This window comes from Oncorhynchus nerka, linkage group LG8, assembly GCF_034236695.1.
Source record: "Oncorhynchus nerka isolate Pitt River linkage group LG8, Oner_Uvic_2.0, whole genome shotgun sequence".
Taxonomy (NCBI): domain Eukaryota; kingdom Metazoa; phylum Chordata; class Actinopteri; order Salmoniformes; family Salmonidae; genus Oncorhynchus; species Oncorhynchus nerka.
In genome coordinates this window covers 71425288-71446783 of record NC_088403.1, presented here as the reverse complement: position 1 = coordinate 71446783, position 21496 = coordinate 71425288, and the positions used below count along the sequence as shown (strand labels likewise).

General features: G+C 46.4%; 1 protein-coding gene across 3 annotated transcripts; it reads right to left on the bottom strand.

Moving 5' to 3' along the window:
* Window positions 1-5537: 5537 nt before the first annotated feature.
* LOC115127443 (beta-enolase-like) lies at window positions 5538-21159 on the bottom strand. Of its 3 annotated transcripts, none has more exons than XM_065022042.1 (11): window positions 21053-21159; window positions 13271-13360; window positions 12973-13068; window positions 12185-12313; window positions 11619-11752; window positions 11029-11251; window positions 10686-10883; window positions 10492-10619; window positions 8151-8275; window positions 7383-7550; window positions 5538-5839 (listed from the first exon to the last, which is right to left on the bottom strand). In XM_065022042.1, exons 2-11 carry the CDS (start codon window positions 13353-13355, stop codon window positions 5770-5772), a joined length of 1356 nt encoding a protein of 451 aa, XP_064878114.1. In that variant the 5' UTR covers window positions 13356-13360; window positions 21053-21159; the 3' UTR covers window positions 5538-5769. The 3 variants fall into 3 exon arrangements, with proteins under 3 accessions (XP_064878114.1, XP_064878116.1, XP_064878115.1); XM_065022044.1 differs by having other exon boundaries at window positions 10492-10568; XM_065022043.1 differs by having other exon boundaries at window positions 13271-13356; window positions 21053-21134.
* Window positions 21160-21496: the final 337 nt, after the last annotated feature.

Sequence of the window (21496 nt, the reverse complement as noted above, 5' to 3'; positions counted from 1 at the left end):
ATACACCACTAGTTCTATCCCCTATACCAGACACCACTAGTTCTATCCCCTATACCAGACACCACTAGTTCTATCCCCTATACACCACTAGTTATATCCCCCTACCAGACACCACTAGTTCTAGTTCAGTCCCCCTATACACACTAGACACCACTAGTTCAGTCCCCTATACCAGACACCACTAGTTCTATCCCCTATACACCACTAGTTCTATCCCCTATACCAGACACCACTAGTTCTATCCCCCTATACACCACTAGTTCTATCCCCTATACCAGACACCACTAGTTCTATCCCCCTATACACCACTAGTTCTATCCCCCTATACCAGACACCACTAGTTCAGTCCCCTATACCAGACACCACTAGTTCTATCCCCTATACCAGACACCACCACTAGTTCTATCCACCCTATACACCACTAGTTCTATCCCCTACACCACTAGTTATATCCCCCTATACACCACTAGTTCAGTCCCCCTATACCAGACACCACTAGTTCTAGTCCCCCTATACCAGACACCACTAGTTCAGTCCCCCCAGACACCACTAGTTCAGTCCCCCTAGTTCTATCCCCATACACCACTAGTTCTATCCCCTATACCAGACACCACTAGTTCTATCCCCTATACCAGACACCACTAGTTCTATCCCCTATACCAGACACCACTAGTTCTATCCCCTATACACCACTAGTTCTATCCCCTATACCAGACACCACTAGTTCAGTCCCCCTATACCAGACACCACTAGTTCTAGTCCCCTATACCAGACACCACTAGTTCAGTTATACCAGACACCACTAGTTCTATCCCCTATACACCACTAGTTATATCCCCTACCAGACACCACTAGTTCAGTCCCCCTACCAGACACCACTAGTTCTATCCCCCTATACCAGACACCACTAGTTCAGTCCCCTATACACCACTAGTTCTATCCCCTATACCAGACACCACTAGTTCTATCCCCTAGTTATCCCCATACACCACTAGTTCAGTCCCCCTATACCAGACACCACTAGTTCTATCCCCTATACAGACCACTAGTTCTATCCCCTATACCAGACACCACTAGTTCAGTCCCCCTATACCAGACACCACTAGTTCTATCCCCTATACCAGACACCACTAGTTCTATCCCCCTATACACCACTAGTTCTATCCCCTATACACCACTAGTTCTATCCCCTATACACCACTACACCACTAGACACCACTAGTTCTATCCCCTATACCACTAGTTCTATCCCCTATACACCACTAGTTCTATCCCCTATACACCACTAGTTCTATCCCCTATACACCACTAGTACCAGACACCACTAGTTCTATCCCCTATACACCACTAGTTCTATCCCCTATACACCACTAGTTCAGTCCCCTATACACCACTAGTTCTATCCCCTATACCAGACACCACTAGTTCTATCCCCCCTATACACCACTAGTTCTATCCCCCTAGACACCACTAGTTCTATCCCCTATACACCACTAGTTCTATCCCCTATACCAGACACCACTAGTTCTGTCCCCTATACACCACCCCCTATACACCACTAGTTCTATCCCCTATACCAGACACCACTAGTTCTATCCCCTATACCAGACACCACTAGTTCTATCCCCCTACCAGACACCACTAGTTCTATCCCCTATACCAGACACCACTAGTTCAGTCCCCTATACCAGACACCACTAGTTCTAGTCCCCTATACCAGACACCACTAGTTCAGTCCCCTATACCAGACACCACTAGTTCAGTCCCCTATACCAGACACCACTAGTTCTAGTCCCCTATACCAGACACCACTAGTTCTATCCCCCTATACCAGACACCACTAGTTCTATCCCCCTATACACCACTAGTTCAGTCCCCCTATACCAGACACCACTAGTTCTAGTCCCTACCAGACCCTATACCAGACACCACTAGTTCATCCCCTATACCAGACACCACTAGTTCTATCCCCTATACACCACTAGTTATCCCCCTATACACCACTAGACACCACTAGTTCAGTCCCCCTATACCAGACACCACTAGTTCAGTCCCCTATACCAGACACCACTAGTTATATCCCCTATACCATACACCACTAGTTATCCCCTATACCAGACACCACTAGTTCAGTCCCCCTATACCAGACACCACTAGTTCAGTCCCCTATACCAGACACCACTAGTTCTATCCCCTATACCAGACACCACTAGTTCTATCCCCCTATACCAGACACCACTAGTTCTATCCCCCTACCAGACACCACTAGTTCTATCCCCCTATACACCACTATATCCCCCTATACACCACTAGTTCAGTCCCCCTATACCAGACACCACTAGTTCTATCCCCTATACCAGACACCACTAGTTCTAGTCCCCTATACCAGACACCACTAGTTCTATCCCCTATACCAGACACCACTAGTTCTATCCCCTATACCCCACTATACCAGACACCACTAGTTTATCCCCTATACCAGACCCTAGTTCAGTCCCCCTATACCAGACACCACTAGTTCAGTCCCCCTATACCAGACACCACTAGTTCAGTCCCCTATACCAGACACCACTAGTTCTATCCCCCTATACACCACTAGTTCTATCCCCTATACACCACTAGTTCTATCCCCCTATACAGACACCACTAGTTCTATCCCCTATACCAGACACCACTAGTTCTATCCCCTATACCAGACACCACTAGTTCTATCCCCTATACACCACTAGTTCTATCCCCTATACCAGACACCACTAGTTCTATCCCCCTATACCAGACACCACTAGTTCTATCCCCTATACACCACTAGTTCTATCCCCCTATACACCACTAGTTCTATCCCCTATACCAGACACCACTAGTTCTATCCCCTATACCAGACACCACTAGTTCTATCCCCTATACCAGACACCACTAGTTCTATCCCCTATACCAGACACCACTAGTTCAGTCCCCCTATACCAGACACCACTAGTTCTATCCCCTATACAGACCACTAGTTCTATCCCCTATACCAGACACCACTAGTTCAGTCCCCTATACCAGACACCACTAGTTCTGTCCCCTATACCAGACACCACTAGTTCAGTCCCCTATACCAGACACCACTAGTTCTGTCCCCTATACCAGACACCACTAGTTCAGTCCCCTATACCAGACACCACTAGTTCAGTCCCCTATACCAGACACCACTAGTTCTATCCCCTATACACCACTAGTTCTATCCCCTATACACCACTAGTTCTATCCCCCTAGTTACTACACCACTAGTTCAGTCCCCCTATACACCACTAGTTACCAGACACCACTAGTTCTATCCCCTATACCAGACACCACTAGTTATATCCCTATACCATACACCACTAGTTCAGTCCCCTATACCAGACACCACTAGTTCTATCCCCTATACTATACACCACTAGTTCAGTCCCCTATACCAGACACCACTAGTTCTATCCCCTATACACCACTAGTTAGTCCCCCTATACTAGTTCTATATACCACTAGTTATATCCCCTATACCAGACACCACTAGTTCTATCCCCTATACTATACACCACTAGTTCTAGTCCCCTATACCAGACACCACTAGTTCTATCCCCTATACACCACTAGTTATCCCCTATACCAGACACCACTAGTTCTATCCCCCTATACCAGACACCACTAGTTCTATCCCCTATACCAGACACCACTAGTTCTGTCCCCTATACCAGACACCACTAGTTCAGTCCCCTATACCAGACACCACTAGTTCTGTCCCCTATACCAGACACCACTAGTTCTATCCCCTATACACCACTAGTTATATCCCCTATACACCACTAGTTATATCCCCTATACACCACTAGTTCTATCCCCCTATACCAGACACCACTAGTTCTGTCCCCCTATACCAGACACCACTAGTTCTATCCCCTATACACCACTAGTTCTGTCCCCTATACACCACTAGTTCTATCCCCCTATACCAGACACCACTAGTTCTATCCCCTATACCAGACACCACTAGTTCTATCCCCTTACCAGACACCACTAGTTCTATCCCCTATACTAGACACCACTAGTTCTATCCCCCTATACTAGACACCACTAGTTCTATCCCCTATACACCACTAGTTATATCCCCTAGACACCACTAGTTCTATCCCCCTAGACACCACTAGTTCTATCCCCCTATACACCACTAGTTATATCCCCTATACACCACTAGTTCTATCCCCCTATACTAGACACCACTAGTTCTATCCCCTATACACCACTAGTTATATCCCCTATACACCACTAGTTCTATCCCCTATACCAGACACCACTAGTTCTATCCCCTATACACCACTAGTTCAGTCCCCTATACCAGACACCACTAGTTCTATCCCCTATACCAGACACCACTAGTTCAGTCCCCTATACCAGACACCACTAGTTCAGTCCCCTATACCAGACACCACTAGTTCTGTCCCCTATACACCACTAGTTCAGTCCACCACTATACTAGACACCACTAGTTCAGTCCCCTATACACCACTAGTTATATCCCCACCAGACACCACTAGTTATATCCCCCTATACTATACACCACTAGTTCAGTCCCCTATACCAGACACCACTAGTTCTATCCCCTATACACCACTAGTTCTGTCCCCTATAGACACCACTAGTTCCCCTATACCAGACACCACTAGTTATATCCCCTATACCAGACACCACTAGTTCTATCCCCTATACCAGACACCACTAGTTCTATCCCCCTATACAGACACCACTAGTTCTATCCCCTATACCACTAGACACCACTAGTTCAGTCCCCTATACCAGACACCACTAGTTCAGTCCCCTATACCAGACACCACTAGTTCAGTCCCCTATACCAGACACCACTAGTTCTGTCCCCCTATACACCACTAGTTCAGTCCCCCTATACCAGACACCACTAGTTCAGTCCCCCTATACCAGACACCACTAGTTCTATCCCCTATACCAGACACCACTAGTTCAGTCCCCTATACCAGACACCACTAGTTCAGTCCCCCTATACCAGACACCACTAGTTCAGTCCCCCTATACTATACACCACTAGTTCAGTCCCCCTATACTATACACCACTAGTTCTGTCCCCCTATACCAGACACCACTAGGTCTGTCCCCTATACCAGACACCACTAGTCTGTCCCCTATACCAGACACCACTAGTCCCCCTATACCAGACACCACTAGTTCTGTCCCCCTATACCAGACACCACTAGTTCTGTCCCCCTATACCAGACACCACTAGTTCTGTCCCCCTATACCAGACACCACTAGTTCTGTCCCTCTGGTCTAAATAGATCACTACATTTGTTTTATTAAAAAAAATATATATTTAACCCGGTAATTTGACTGAGAAAACATTCTCATTTACCGCAACGACCTGGGGAATTGTTACGGGGAGAGGAGGGGGGGTGGGAGATATAAGATCCAATTGGAACCATTTACACACAGTAGTCAGTGATGTGGATCAGAGCAGCAGTACACATTCAATAAAGACAGGTGAGCACCACTTTAAATTTGGTTTTGTTTTATTTCTCACGTTACGTCAAAACAGTCACTCGTAACAGGGGGGGGGGGGGGGGTGGAAGGGCCGAAGATAAAAAAACATAAAAAGTGGAATTTTTTTCTTCTTCTGACCCCTGACCCCAAGAGGAGGGTAGACAGTCAGTGGTGGTAGAGGGATTAAAGGAGGAGGGTTTAGTTGATTTTGGGGTGACGGTAGAGGGATTAAAGGAGGAGGGTTTAGTTGATTTTGGGGTGACGGTAGTCCTTGCCGGCGAACTTGGCCTTGTTTCCAAGCTCCTCTTCAATCCTGAAGGACATAAGTCAGGGGTTAGAGGTCAGGATCCTTCATCTTTGCAACAGAAAATCTTGTCCAGCAGTTTGAATTGAACACATCTGGTATGTATATACACACACACACACACACACACACACACACAGTGGGGCAAAAAAGTATTTAGTCAGTCCACAAATTGTGCAAGTTCTCCCACTTAAAAAGATGAGGCCTGTAATTTTCATCATAGGTACACTTCAACAATGACAGACAAAATGAGAAAAAAAAATCCAGAAAATCACATTGTAGGATTTTTAATGAATTTATTTGCAAATTATGGTGGAAAATAAGTATTTGGTCAATAACAAAAGTTTATCTCAATACTTTGTTATATACCCTTTGTTGGCAATGACAGAGGTCAAAGGTTTTCTGTAAGTCTTCACAAGGTTTTCACACACTGTCGCTGGTATTTTGGCCCATTCCTCCATGCAGATCTCCTCTAGAGCAGTGATGTTTTGGGGCTGTTGCTGGGCAACACGGACTTTCAACTCCCTCCAAAGATTTTCTATGGGGTTGAGATCTGGAGACTAGCTAGGCCACTCCAGGACCTTGAAATGCTTCTTACGAAGCCACTCCTTCGTTGCCCGGGCAGTGTGTTTGGGATCATTGTCATGCTGAAAGACCCAGTCACGTTTCATCTTCAATGCCCTTGCTGATGGTAGGCTTTGTCACTTTGGTCCCAGCTCTCTGCAGGTCATTCACTAGGTCCCCCTGTGTGGTTCTGTGATTTTTGCTCACCGTTCTTGTGATCATTTTGACCCCACGGGGTGAGATCTTGCGTGGAGCCCCAGATTGAGGGAGATTATCAGTGGTCTTGTATGTCTTCCATTTCCTAATAATTGCTCCCACAGTTGATTTCTTCAAACCAAGCTGCTTACCTATTGCAGATTCAGTCTTCCCAGCCTGGTGCAGGTCTACAATTTTGTTTCTGGTATCCTTTGACAGCTCTTTGGTCTTGGCCATAGTGGAGTTTGGAGTGTGACTGTTTGAGGTTGTGGACAGGTGTCTTTTATACTGATAACAAGTTCAAACAGGTGCCATTAATACAGGTAACAAGTGGAGGACAGAGGAGCCTCTTAAAGTTACAGGTCTGTGAGAGCCAGAAATCTTGCTTGTTTGTAGGTGACCACATACTTATTTTCCACCATAATTTGCAAATAAATTCATTAAAAATCCTACAATGTGATTTTCTGGATTTTTGTTTCTCATTTTGTCTGTCATAGTTGAAGTGTACCTATGATGAAAATTACAGGCCTCATCTTTTTAAGTGGGATAACTTGCACGATAGGTGGCTGACTAAATACTTTTTTGCCCCACTGTATATATCTATATATGGTATACACTACAGTAGTAACTTAGTATAAAGTCAGTCAGGGTGCAGTAGCTGGTGTTTTCCTGTAGGGGTCAGTCTACCATAACATTACATATATTAACTGAGTCGGTGTGCAGTAGCTGGTGTTTTCCTGTAGGGCGTCAGTGTATTAAGGCTATAGTATTACCTAGGGTTAGTGTAACTAACCTCATCAGCTGGTTGTATTTGGCCAGACGTTCTGATCTACAGGGGGCCCCAGTCTTGATCTGTCCAGTGCAGAGTCCGACCACCAGGTCAGCGATGAATGTATCCTCTGTCTCTCCGGAGCGATGAGACACCATCACACCCCATCCGTTAGACTGGGCCAGCTTACACCTGTAAGAGTAATACAAAATCATTATTTAAACTTCTAAAGTACTTTTCATAACGGAAAGAAATCTCAAAGCAAAAAATGAACTAATACTATATAATGAGAAGCCTAGTCACTACTACACCCATTTCACATAAGAGATGGTCAATTTGTCCCTGTAATATAGTGCCTGTGGTGCAGCTCCAGCAGGGGGCCCTGTAATATAGTGCCTGTGGTGCAGCTCCAGCAGGGGGCCCTGTAATATAGTGCCTGTGGTGCAGCTCCAGCAGGGGGCCCTGTAATATAGTGCCTGTGGTGCAGCTCCAGCAGGGGGCCCTGTAATATAGTGCCTGTGGTGCAGCTCCAGCAGGGGGCCCTGTAATATAGTGCCCGTAACACAGCTCCAGCAGGGGAACCTGTAATATAGTGCCTGTAGCGCAGCTCCAGCAGAGGGCCCTGTAATATAGTGCCTGTAGCGCAGCTCCAGCAGAGGGCCCTGTAATATAGTGCCCGTAACACAGCTCCAGCAGGGGAACCTGTAATATAGTGCCTGTTGCGCAGCTCCAGCAGGGGGCCCTGTAATATAGTCCCTGTAGGGCAGCTCTGCGAGGGGGCCCTATACTTACGCCTTGATGGACTCTGTGACGGAGCCGATCTGGTTGACCTTGAGGAGCAGGCAGTTACAGGCCTTCTTCTCCACAGCCTGCTGGATACGCTTGGGGTTGGTCACGGTCAGATCATCTCCCACCACCTGGAGAATAACATACAGATTTTTTTACACCTTTATTTAACCAGGTGGCCAGTTGAGAACACCTTTATTTAACCAGGTAGGCCAGTTGAGAACACCTTTATTTAACCAGGTAGGCCAGTTGAGAACACCTTTATTTAACCAGGTAGGCCAGTTGAGAACACCTTTATTTAACCAGGTAGGCTAGTTGAGAACACCTTTATTTAACCAGGTAGGAGTTGAGAACACCTTTATTTAACCAGGCTAGAGAACACCTTTATTTAACCAGGTAGGCTAGTTGAGAACACCTTTATTTAACCAGGTAGGCTAGTTGAGAACACCTTTATTTAACCAGGTAGGCCAGTTGAGAACACCTTTATTTAACCAGGTAGGCTAGTTGAGAACACCTTTATTTAACCAGGTAGGCTAGTTGAGAACACCTTTATTTAACCAGGTGGCCAGTTGAGAACACCTTTATTTAACCAGGTAGGCTAGTTGAGAACACCTTTATTTAACCATGTAGGCTAGTTGAGAACACCTTTATTTAACCAGGTAGGCCAGTTGAGAACACCTTTATTTAACCAGGTAGGCCAGTTGAGAACAAGTTCTCATTTACAACTGCGACCTGGTCAAGATAAAGCAAAGCAGTGAGACACAAACAACACAGAGTTACACATAAACAAACATACAGTCAATAATACAATAGGAAAGTCTATATACAGTGTCTACATATGAGGTAAAATAGGGAGGTAAGGCAATAAATAGGCCATAGTGGTGAAGTAATTACAATGTAGCAATTAAACACTGGAGTGACAGATGTGCAAGTAGAGCTACTGGGGTGCAAAAGAGCAAAAAAACAATATGGGGATGAGGTAGTTGGGTGGGCTATTTACAGATGGGCTATATACAGGTATGTACTTGCTTAAACTAATATAATTTCTACTGACTCCTTGTGGATGTGTAACTCGCTAAAAAAACGCATTATTCTAAATAATAACGAATGCCGAAGTTATTTTTGAACCGAACATTATCTAGCATCCCTCCTCCAGACCCAACAACATTATCTAGCATCCCTCCTCCAGACCCAACAACATTATCTAGCATCCCTCCTCCAGACCCAACAACATTATCTAGCATCCCTCCTCCAGACCCAACAACATTATCTAGCATCCCTCCTCCAGACCCAACATTATCTAGCATCCCTCCTCCAGACCCAACAACATTATCTAGCATCCCTCCTCCAGACCCAACAACATTATCTAGCATCCCTCCTCCAGACCCAACAACATTATCTAGCATCCCTCCTCCAGACCCAACAACATTATCTAGCATCCCTCCTCCAGACCCAACAACATTATCTAGCATCCCTCCTCCAGACCCAACAACATTATCTAGCATCCCTCCTCCAGACCCAACAACATTATCTAGCATCCCTCCTCCAGACCCAACAACATTATCTAGCATCCCTCCTCCAGACCCAACAACATTATCTAGCATCCCTCCTCCAGACCCAACAACATTACTTAGCATCCCTCCTCAGGGTAGCCTAGTGGTTAGAGTGTTGGACTAGTAACCGGAAGGTTGCAAGTTCAAATCCCCGAGCTGACAAGGTACAAATCTGTCGTTCTGCCCCTGAACAGGCAGTTAACCCACTGATCCTAGGCTGTCATTGAAAATAAGAATTTGTTCTTAACTGACTTGCCTCGTTAAATAAAGGTAAAATAAAAAGTGAGCCATGTCAGGCAGTAAATGAGGCTGAATGAACTGTTTTGCTGCCAGACAAGGCTCCGCTGATATCCCTGTGTAGCAGTGGTAAGGTGTTGGGACAGCTTTACGTAGGCCCTAACAGTTTGTGGGCACCGTCTCACCGCTATAGTGGAATTATTGTGTTGTGTAGTGGCTTTGCTGCCATGCATCAAAAATAAATAAAATAAGCTTTACTCACCAAGATTTTCATGCGAAAATTGCCACTTCGGCCAGCTATCTAATCTTGTAGTAAGCATGGTTGAATTACCGACCGGGGTGGGGCCCATTGATCAGTTAATATATTAGAAACTGCAAACATTTGCCTGAACCCTAAGCCAAAATGTGTAGAACTGAAGGAAATGATGATGATGTAAAAGATAATTTTTTTCTCTCCGCCCCATTGCAATTTTGTATTGGCTGTCACCAGGGGTTACGTTAAAATGTTAGACCCCTATAGATATAGGAGGAGCTGAAGACAAACAAACTGGACCCACCTGGATGTCAACGGCGGCGGTGAACTTTGACCATGCAGCCCAATCATCCTGATCGAAGGGATCCTCAATGGACTGGACTGGAGGAAGAGGAGAGAAGTTAGAGGGGAAGGGATCCTCAATGGACTGGACTGGAGAGGAGGATGAGGAGTTAGATGGGAAGGGTGTATATACAGTGTGTGCGTTTCTCTACGTACCGGGATATCCCTTGATGAAGCTCTTGTACAGATCTCCCAGCTGATCCCCGGTGATGTACCTGGAAGGGTCGTCAGGTGACTTGAAGTCTAGGTCATACTTTCCTGCCTTGTAGAACTCAGAGGCGGCCACGTCCATGCCGATGATGATCTTGTCTGGGTAGCCGGCCTTCTCAATGGCTGACTTCAGGAGCTCCAGAGCTGGAGGGAGAAGAAAGAGTTAAAGTATCACACACCTCCGCCAGGGGGACCTTTAGAATAGTCCCTGTGGTGCAGCTCCACAAGGGGGTCCTATAGTAATAGTCCCTGTGGCGCAGCTCCTACAGGGTGCCCTATAAACTCTTACCCTCGTTGTTCTCCAGGATGTTGGGTGCGAAGCCGCCCTCATCTCCCACGTTGGTGGCATCCTTTCCGTACTTGGCCTTGATCACGTTCTTCAGGTTGTGGTAAACCTCAGCTCCGATCCTCATGGCCTCGTGGAAGTTGGCCGCTCCGATGGGCAGGATCATGAACTCCTGCATGGCCAGCTTGTTACCAGCATGGCTACCACCGTTGATTACGTTGAAGGCCTGGAGTTAGGGCAGGCAAGAACACATAATTTCTTTAGGAAATGTCATTTCTAATTTGATGTTAGGCATTTTATTTATTTTTCATTTCAAAGCTGACAATATACTGTACATCAAGTATAAAGGTAGTTGTAAATATGAAGGTATATGTACTCATGGGGCAGGGTGATGTCCTGGTTATATTATATAGGTAGGTATATGATGGGTCAGGGTTAAAGGTTAAACCTGTACTCACGGGGCAGGGGGCAGGGTTAAAGGTTAAACCTGTACTCACGGGGCAGGGTTAAAGGTTAAACCTGTACTCACGGGGCAGGGTTAAAGGTTAAACCTGTACTCACGGGGCAGGGTTAAAGGTTAAACCTGTACTCACGGGGCAGGGCAGGATGACGTCCTTGTGTCCAGCCAGGTCAGCGATGTGTCTGTACAGGGGCACTCCCTTCTCTGCTGCTCCTGCCTTGCAGACCGCCAGAGACACGCCCAGGATGGCATTGGCTCCAAACTTAGCTACAGGAGGGGGAGGCAGGAAGTGGGGGAGGCAGGAAGTGGGGGAGGCAAGAGGGAGGGGAGGCAGGAGGTGGGGGAGGCAGGAGGGGGGGAGGCAGGAGGTGGGGGAGGCAGGAGGTGGGGGAGGCAGGAGGTGGGGGGGGCATGAGGAGGCAGGAGAGGGAGGCAAGAGGGAGGGGGAGGCAGGAAGAGCAGGGGGCAGGAGGGAGGGGGGGCATGAGGAGGCAGGAGGGAGGGGGAGGCAGGAAGAGCAGGGGGCAGGAGGTGGGGGGGGGGGCATGAGGAGGCAGGAGGGTAAGGGGGCAGGTGGAAGGGGGACTGTGTGAATATGCATATTGCTGTGTTAATGGGAGTGGACGTTCGATAGAAGCAGAAGGTGTACATTGGGCTCAAACTTTGAATGTCAAGAAAGACAAAGGAGGAGAGACATACACTTGTTCTCAGTTCCATCCAACTCCAGCATGAATTTGTCAATCTTCTCCTGGTCAACAACACTGAACTTCTTCTCAATCAGTTTGGCAGCGATGTCCTTGTTTACATGATCCACAGCCTTAATGGTACCTTTAGATATAGTAAAGATGATTAGATATTAAAGAGAGAGAACACTGTTAGATCACAGAGAAACCAATCAGTCTACTCCAGGGATATTCAAAACTGACTCTAGACCTGTACCTCTACTCCATAGACCTGTACCTCTACTCCATAGACCTGTACCTCTACTCCATAGACCTGTACCTCACCAGGTGACTGCAATTAACTAGCAGTTAGAAATTAAAATCAAAAGTGGAACTGGACTTATGGTCTAGATTTGAGTATCTCTCATCCAGATCAACAGATCCCAGAGAGGTAGATCAGCCCAGGTCAACAGATCCCAGAGAGGTAGATCAGCCCAGATCAACAGATCCCAGAGAGGTAGATCAGCCCAGGTCAACAGATCCCAGAGAGGTAGATCAGCCCAGGTCAACAGATCCCAGAGAGGTAGATCAGCCCAGATCAACAGATCCCAGAGAGGTAGATCAGCCCAGGTCAACAGATCCCAGAGAGGTAGATCAGCCCAGATCAACAGATCCCAGAGAGGTAGATCAGCCCAGGTCAACAGATCCCAGAGAGGTAGATCAGCCCAGGTCAACAGATCCCAGAGAGGTAGATCAGCCCAGGTCAACAGATCCCAGAGGGGTAGATCAGCCCAGATCAACAGATCCCAGAGAGACATAACTCACCTTTTCCCAGGTAGCGTGACTTGTCTCCATCTCTCAGCTCCAGAGCCTCATGGACACCGGTAGAGGCACCGCTGGGCACGGCTGCCCTGAAACGGCCTGAACACACAGAGAGAGAGAGAGAGAGAGAGGTTAGACTGCTGGGTCTCTCGGAACACACAGAGAGAGAGAGACAGAGAGAGACAGAGGTTAGACTGCCGGGTCTCTCTGAACACACAGAGACAGAGAGAGACAGAGGTTAGACTGCTGGGTCGGTGAACAACATTGTGGTACAGTATGTGTGTATGTAAACACTGTGCACCTTTAGCGGTGTAGAGGTCCACCTCCACAGTGGGGTTTCCTCTGGAGTCGAGGATCTCTCGGGCATGGATCTTAGTGATAGACATCCTGACTAGAGAGGAGCGATAGAAAGAGATGAGAGTGAGAGAAAGATGGGAGGGGACAGGGGGAAGGGGAGAGAAAAAAGGAATAATCAAGTATTATATTGACCTTCAGATTTCCACTGTTGCTCTCAGTCAATCAGAATTCAGGTCAGAGTCTCTCCTAGCAATCTGTACTGTAGTCGGTATGTACACCTCTGTGTGTGACCTGACTTAGCCACTGTGTAGGTATCATGTCTGCATCACAGTGGAATCTGTCCCACTCTCCTCGCTGTGCTTCCTCCTAAGAGCATCACACAGCTAGTATGGTTACCTGGTTACGTAGGTTAGGGTAGTGTGGTTACCTGGTTACGTAGGTTAGGGTAGTATGGTTACGTAGGTTAGGGTAGTATGGTTACGCAGGTTAGGGTAGTATGGTTACGCAGGTTAGGGTAGTGTGGTTACCTGGTTACGTAGGTTAGGGTAGTGTGGTTACGTAGGTTAGGGTAGTATGGTTACGTGGTTACGTAGGTTAGTGTAGTATGGTTACGTAGGTTAGGGTAGTATGGTTACGTAGGTTAGGGTAGTATGGTTACCTGGTTACGTAGGTTAGGGTAGTATGGTTACGTAGGTTAGGGTAGTATGGTTACCTGGTTACGTAGGTTAGGGTAGTATGGTTACCTGGTTACGTAGGTTAGGGTTGTATGGTTACCTGGTTACGTAGGTTAGGGTAGTATGGTTACGTAGGTTAGGGTAGTGTGGTTACGTAGGTTAGGGTAGTATGGTTACCTGGTTACGTAGGTTAGGGTAGTATGGTTACCTGGTTACGTAGGTTAGGTGTAGTATGGTTACGTAGGTTAGGGTAGTATGGTTACCTGGTTACGCAGGTTAGGGTAGTATGGTTACGTAGGTTAGGGTATTATGGTTACCTGGTTACGTAGGTTGGGGTAGTATGGTTACCTGGTTACGTAGGTTAGGGTAGTATGGTTACCTGGTTACGTAGGTTAGGGTAGTATGGTTACGTAGGTTAGGGTAGTATGGTTACGTAGGTTAGGGTATTATGGTTACCTGGTTACGTAGGTTGGGGTAGTATGGTTACCTGGTTACGTAGGTTAGGGTAGTATGGTTACGTAGGTTAGGGTATTGTGGTTACCTGGTTACGTAGGTTGGGGTAGTATGGTTACCTGGTTATGCAGGTTGGGGTAGTATGGTTACCTGGTTACGTAGGTTGGGGTAGTATGGTTACCTGGTTACGTAGGTTGGGGTAGTATGGTTACCTGGTTACGTAGGTTAGGGTAGTATGGTTACGTAGGTTAGGGTATTATGGTTACCTGGTTACGTAGGTTGGGGTAGTATGGTTACCTGGTTATGCAGGTTAGGGTAGTATGGTTACCTGGTTACGCAGGTTAGGGTAGTATGGTTACTTGGTTACGCAGGTTAGGGTAGTATGGTTACCTGGTTACGCAGGTTAGGGTAGTATGGTTACTTGGTTACGCAGGTTAGGGTAGTATGGTTACCTGGTTACGCAGGTTAGGGTAGTATGGTTTCGTAGGTTAGGGTATTATGGTTACCTGGTTACGTAGGTTGGGGTAGTATGGTTACCTGGTTACGTAGGTTGGGGTAGTATGGTTACCTGGTTACGCAGGTTAGGGTAGTATGGTTACCTGGTTATTTGTAATGTGTGAGTGTGTGTGTGTATACGTGTTGAGACAAGTGTGTTGTTAGCAGTGTGTGTGTGTATACGTTCTGAGCTAAGTGTGTTGTTAGCAGTGTGTGTGTGTGTGTGTGTGTGTGTATACACGTGCTGAGACAAGTGTGTTGTTAGCAGTGTGTGTGTGTATACGTTCTGAGCTAAGTGTGTTGTTAGCAGTGTGTGTGTGTATACGTTCTGAGCTAAGTGTGTTGTTAGCAGTGTGTGTGTGTCTGTGTGTGTATACGTTCTGAGCTAAGTGTGTTGTTAGCAGTGTGTGTGTGTGTGTGTATACGTTCTGAGCGAAGTGTGTTGTTAGCAGTGTGTGTGTGTGTGTGTATACGTTCTGAGCTAAGTGTGTTGTTAGCAGTGTGTGTGTGTGTGTGTGTGTATACACGTGCTGAGACAAGTGTGTTGTTAGCAGTGTGTGTGTGTATATGTTCTGAGCTAAGTGTGTTGTTAGCAGTGTGTGTGTGTATACACGTGCTGAGACAAGTGTGTTGTTAGCAGTGTGTGTGTGTATACGTTCTGAGCTAAGTGTGTTGTTAGCAGTGTGTGTGTGTATACGTTCTGAGCTAAGTGTGTTGTTAGCAGTGTGTGTGTGTGTGTGTGTGTGTGTATACGTTCTGAGCTAAGTGTGTTGTTAGCAGTGTGTGTGTGTGTGTATACGTTCTGAGCGAAGTGTGTTGTTAGCAGTGTGTGTGTGTGTGTATACGTTCTGAGCGAAGTGTGTTGTTAGCAGTGTGTGTGTGTGTATACGTTCTGAGCTAAGTGTGTTGTTAGCAGTGTGTGTGTGTGTATACGTTCTGAGCTGAGTGTGTTGTTAGCAGTGTGTGTGTATACGTTCTGAGCTAAGTGTGTTGTTAGCAGTGTGTGTGTATACGTTCTGAGCGAAGTGTGTTGTTAGCAGTGTGTGTGTGTGTGTGTATACGTTCTGAGCTGTGTGTTGTTAGCAGTGTGTGTGTGTGTATACGTTCTGAGCTGAGTGTGTTGTTAGCAGTGTGTGTGTGTGTATACGTTCTGAGCTGAGTGTGTTAGCAGTGTGTGTGTGTGTATACGTTCTGAGCTGAGTGTGTTGTTAGCAGTGTGTGTGTGTATACGTTCTGAGCTAAGTGTGTTAGCAGTGTGTGTGTGTATACACGTGCTGAGACAAGTGTGTTGTTAGCAGTGTGTGTGTGTATACGTTCTGAGCTAAGTGTGTTGTTAGCAGTGTGTGTGTGTATACGTTCTGAGCTAAGTGTGTTGTTAGCAGTGTGTGTGTGTGTGTGTGTATACGTTCTGAGCTAAGTGTGTTGTTAGCAGTGTGTGTGTGTGTGTATACGTTCTGAGCGAAGTGTGTTGTTAGCAGTGTGTGTGTGTGTATACGTTCTGAGCTAAGTGTGTTGTTAGCAGTGTGTGTGTGTGTATACGTTCTGAGCAAAGTGTGTTAGCAGTGTGTGTGTGTATACGTTCTGAGCTAAGTGTGTTGTTAGCAGTGTGTGTGTGTATACGTTCTGAGCTAAGTGTGTTGTTAGCAGTGTGTGTATACGTTCTGAGCGAAGTGTGTTAGCAGTGTGTGTGTATACGTTCTGAGCTGAGTGTGTTGTTAGCAGTGTGTGTGTGTGTATACGTTCTGAGCTGAGTGTGTTGTTAGCAGTGTGTGTGTGTGTATACGTTCTGAGCTGAGTGTGTTGTTAGCAGTGTGTGTGTGTGTATACGTTCTGAGCTGAGTGTGTTGTTAGCAGTGTGTGTGTATACGTTCTGAACTAAGTGTGTTGTTAGCAGTGTGTGTATACGTTCTGAGCTGAGTGTGTGAGCAGTGTGTGTGTGTGTGTGTATACGTTCTGAGCTGAGTGTGTTGTTAGCAGTGTGTGTGAAGGGGTCTAGAGCCTGTTTAATCTTTAACCTTTTAGTTTGACCTTTCTGTAGATTCACTAGAGGCTTCAGTGTGCCCTTTCACTCCATGTTATTGTTGGCCATGGCATTACTGTATTACAGTACGCAATACAGTGTGTGTATTAATAAACACACTGGCCCTCACCCACACACTCAACATTCAGAACATTTGAGATGACATTTCCTATCTGGTTCTTGAGTTGTCTTTCATGTCATTCTGCCTGAGACTCTGCCTGAGACTCTGCCTGAGACTCTGCCTGAGACTCTGCCTGAGACTCTGCCTGAGACTCTGCCTGAGACTCTGCCTGAGACTCTGCCTGAGACTCTGCCTGAGACTCTGCCTGAGACTCTGCCTGAGACTCCCCTTATATGACTGGGAGACAACCTTCTCATTCTGTATGTCCTCATCAACATTTTAAAGCAATATCTTAGAGCAACATTAAGATGTTCTAGATTTAAAAATAAACTCTGGTCTAGGCTGTTGGTTTAGCTAAACTAGGCTAACATGCTGCATGTCCTCATTAACATTAAAACCCACACCCCACATCTCCTCTAAATGTACCCAATCTTCATTCATTCATTCTACACAAAAACATGTTGCACAGCACACCATTCACCCTGTTGGACTGGATCGCTAGCAGATGCACTGTACCACACTCTGCAACCTGGAACCAAAAGAGGTTCTTCGGCTGTTCCCACAGGAGACACTAGGGCTGTGTTCTTCTACTGTTCCCACAGGAGAAACTAGGGCTGTGTTCTTCTACTGTTCCCACAGGAGAAACTAGGGCCGTGTTCTTCTACTGTTCCCACAGGAGACACTAGGGCTGTGTTCTTCTACTGTTCCCACAGGAGAAACTAGGGCCGTGTTCTTCTACTGTTCCCACAGGAGAAACTAGGGCTGTGTTCTTCGGCTGTTCCCACAGGAGAAACTAGGGCTGTGTTCTTCGGCTGTTCCCACAGGAGAAACTAGGGCCGTGTTCTTCTACTGTTCCCACAGGAGAAACTAGGGCCGTGTTCTTCTACTGTTCCCACAGGAGAAACTAGGGCCGTGTTCTTCTACTGTTCCCACAGGAGAAACTAGGGCTGTGTTCTTCTACTGTTCCCACAGGAGAAACTAGGGCCGTGTTCTTCTACTGTTCCCACAGGAGACACTAGGGCTGTGTTCTTCGGCTGTTCCCACAGGAGAAACTAGGGCTGTGTTCTTCTACTGTTCCCACAGGAGAAACTAGGGCTGTGTTCTTCTACTGTTCCCACAGGAGAAACTAGGGCTGTGTTCTTCTGTTCCCACAGGAGAAACTAGGGCTGTGTTCTTCTACTGTTCCCACAGGAGAAACTAGGGCCGTGTTCTTCTACTGTTCCCACAGGAGAAACTAGGGCCGTGTTCTTCTACTGTTCCCACAGGAGAAACTAGGGCCGTGTTCTTCTACTGTTCCCACAGGAGAAACTAGGGCCGTGTTCTTCTACTGTTCCCACAGGAGAAACTAGGGCCGTGTTCTTCTACTGTTCCCACAGGAGAAACTAGGGCCGTGTTCTTCTACTGTTCCCACAGGAGAAACTAGGGCCGTGTTCTTCTACTGTTCCCACAGGAGAAACTAGGGCTGTGTTCTTCTACTGTTCCCACAGGAGAAACTAGGGCTGTGTTCTTCTACTGTTCCCACAGGAGAAACTAGGGCTGTGTTCTTCTACTGTTCCCACAGGAGAAACTAGGGCTGTGTTCTTCTACTGTTCCCACAGGAGAAACTAGGGCCGTGTTCTTCTACTGTTCCCACAGGAGAAACAAGGGCTGTCGAAATTGTAAAAAGTGTATTTTTCCATATATCGATACATCCTATGCGTTTTAATCAAATCAACTATATGCACCGAGGTTGTCTGACACTATTAGATTAAATAATTAAGACACACAACTGACAAGAGGGAGTCCAACTGCAATTGATTTGATTGTGCAGGGCCTTGCTCAGACTGCGCTATGTTAAAAAGAAAGGCAGCTAGTGACTGTGACTAGCACCCGTTCTCCCTGTCCTGACGGATTGTGCCATCCCCACAGCCTCCACAATGGATCAGTCCACTCAGACAGGCGTCATGTTAGACTGACAGACTGTGCCATCCCCACAGCCTCCACAATGGATCAGTCCACTCAGACAGGCGTCATGTTAGACTGACAGACTGTGCCATCCCCACAGCCTCCACAATGGATCAGTCCGCTCAGACAGGCGTCATGTTAGACTGACAGACTGTGCCATCCCCACAGCCTCCACAATGGATCAGTCCACTCAGACAGGCGTCATGTTAGACTGACAGGTGCCATCCCCACAGCCTCCACAATGGATCAGTCCACTCAGACAGGCGTCATGTTAGACTGACAGACTGTGCCATCCCTACAGCCTCCACAATGGATCAGTCCACTCAGACAGGCGTCATGTTAGACTGACAGACTGTGCCATCCCCACAGCCTCCACAATGGATCAGTCCACTCAGACAGGCGTCATGTTAGACTGACAGACTGTGCCATCCCCACAGCCTCCACAATGGATCAGTCCACTCAGACAGGCGTCATGTTAGACTGACAGACTGTGCCATCCCCACAGCCTCCACAATGGATCAGTCCACTCAGACAGGCGTCATGATTATTATTATTATTTATTTTTTGCTACTCAACTAAAGAAATATTGGCAGCCTATTGACCAGTAGACTAAATGGGGCCAGCCCTAGGAGACACTAAATGGGGCCAGCCCTAGGAGACACTAAATGGGGCCAGCCCTAGGAGACACTAATGGGGCCAGCCCTAGGAGACACTAATGGGGCCAGCCCTAGGAGACACTAATGGGGCCAGCCCTAGGAGACACTAATGGGGCCAGCCCTAGGAGACACTAAATCCCTTTTGGGTCTACATGAAACTCTAAAGAGTTCTATCTGGAACCATAAAGGGTTCTCTTATGGGGATAGCTGCAGAACACTAAAGAGTTCTATCTGGAACCATAAAGGGTTCTCTTATGGGGATAGCTGCAGAACACTAAAGAGTTCTATCTGGAACCATAAAGGGTTCTCTTATGGGGATAGCTGCAGAACACTAAAGAGTTCTATCTGGAACCATAAAGGGTTCTCTTATGGGGATAGCTGCAGAACACTTTGGAACACTTTTTTTCTAAGAGTTGCAATGCAAGAGAGGCTGAAACAACAACCTTCATGTCCTTCACACAAAGACAGCTCACTGGTCTCTCTCACTCTCCCTGTTAGATGACAGCAGACAACGGTCGTTACAGGTTCAGCTGCCCAATAACTCCACCCAACACCAACTGTGTCCGGTGCTTGGTAACTGCCTGGATACTTATAGAATGTTTGAATAGATTAGATGGTCGAGAGGAAGTATAACGTCACACAGAAATATCAAAAGAGCATCACAGTGACGCAACTGAAACGGCGCAGTGCCCGAAAGTGATTGTGAGGCGGCACATTATCGGGAGATTATGTAACAGTGTCCCGCTCCCCCTCCGATGCTATAGTCTACATCCTGCAAACTATCTCTGTTAGATGTAGTGTAGGCCTGGACTATAATCACATGCGCTGCAAATGTGGAAGTGAATTAGAGTCATCCCGCTACAATATTTAATTGCATGCTATTCATAAATATATATGCCTAAATCAATATTGGGGCTTTACTATACAGGCTGTAGTATAGCTCAGATCCATCTGCAGAGAGTAACAGTCAAGTTAATTATTAGAGTTTATTCTAGGCCTTCAACTTTGTAGCTTACAACACATGAACTATTAGTGTCCTCAACTGAAGGTCATCACGTTGTTATTCGGCTACAAACACACAGGAGGAGGTTTGTGTACAAAAACTGAAAAGATGAAAAACGAATTGAATCGCAGACGCATGAGAACTAGGCTACACTGTATGTTTTCAACAGTTGCAATGTCTAAGAACATATCCCATTGCTTCGATCCCAAAGGCTAAAATTAAAGTATTCATTGTTTCTAAAGTTTATCAGTCATAGAACATAAGCAAACACAGTTACAAGGTTAGAGTTGAGAGTGCCAAAGCAAGAGGAACATTCAATTGACAACTACACAAGTTGGTCTTTCCTAGGCCTGTAAATGTTTCTGAAGTTTCTATGAATGTGTACGCAGAGCGAATTGAATAACCCAGAAAGCATGGTACCTGAGAGGGGTTGATGCGGCTGGCTGGCTGTCCGACTGTCCTTCTGGAAAGTGACACCCCTGTCCCTCCTCCGGTGCTTTATAGACTGCCACTAGTGGCCTGCCGCCCCCATATAAGGACAAGGGTTTAGGGGCGGAAGGGAAATTATCAGACACACTAAAAAATGCAGAAAATGAAATGACGGTGAGATATGTCTGCGTTTGTGTTAATGTGTCGAATACATATGTTTCCCTCCAAATGATTCATCAATATATAATATGTTTCTTAGTTTCTCTCCAAATGATTCATCAATATATAATATGTTTCTTAGTTTCCCTCCAAATGATTCATCAATATATAATATGTTTCTTAGTTTCCCTCCAAATGATTCATCAATATATATTATGTTTCTTAGTTTCTCTCCAAATGATTCATCAATATATAATATGTTTCTCTCCAAATGAT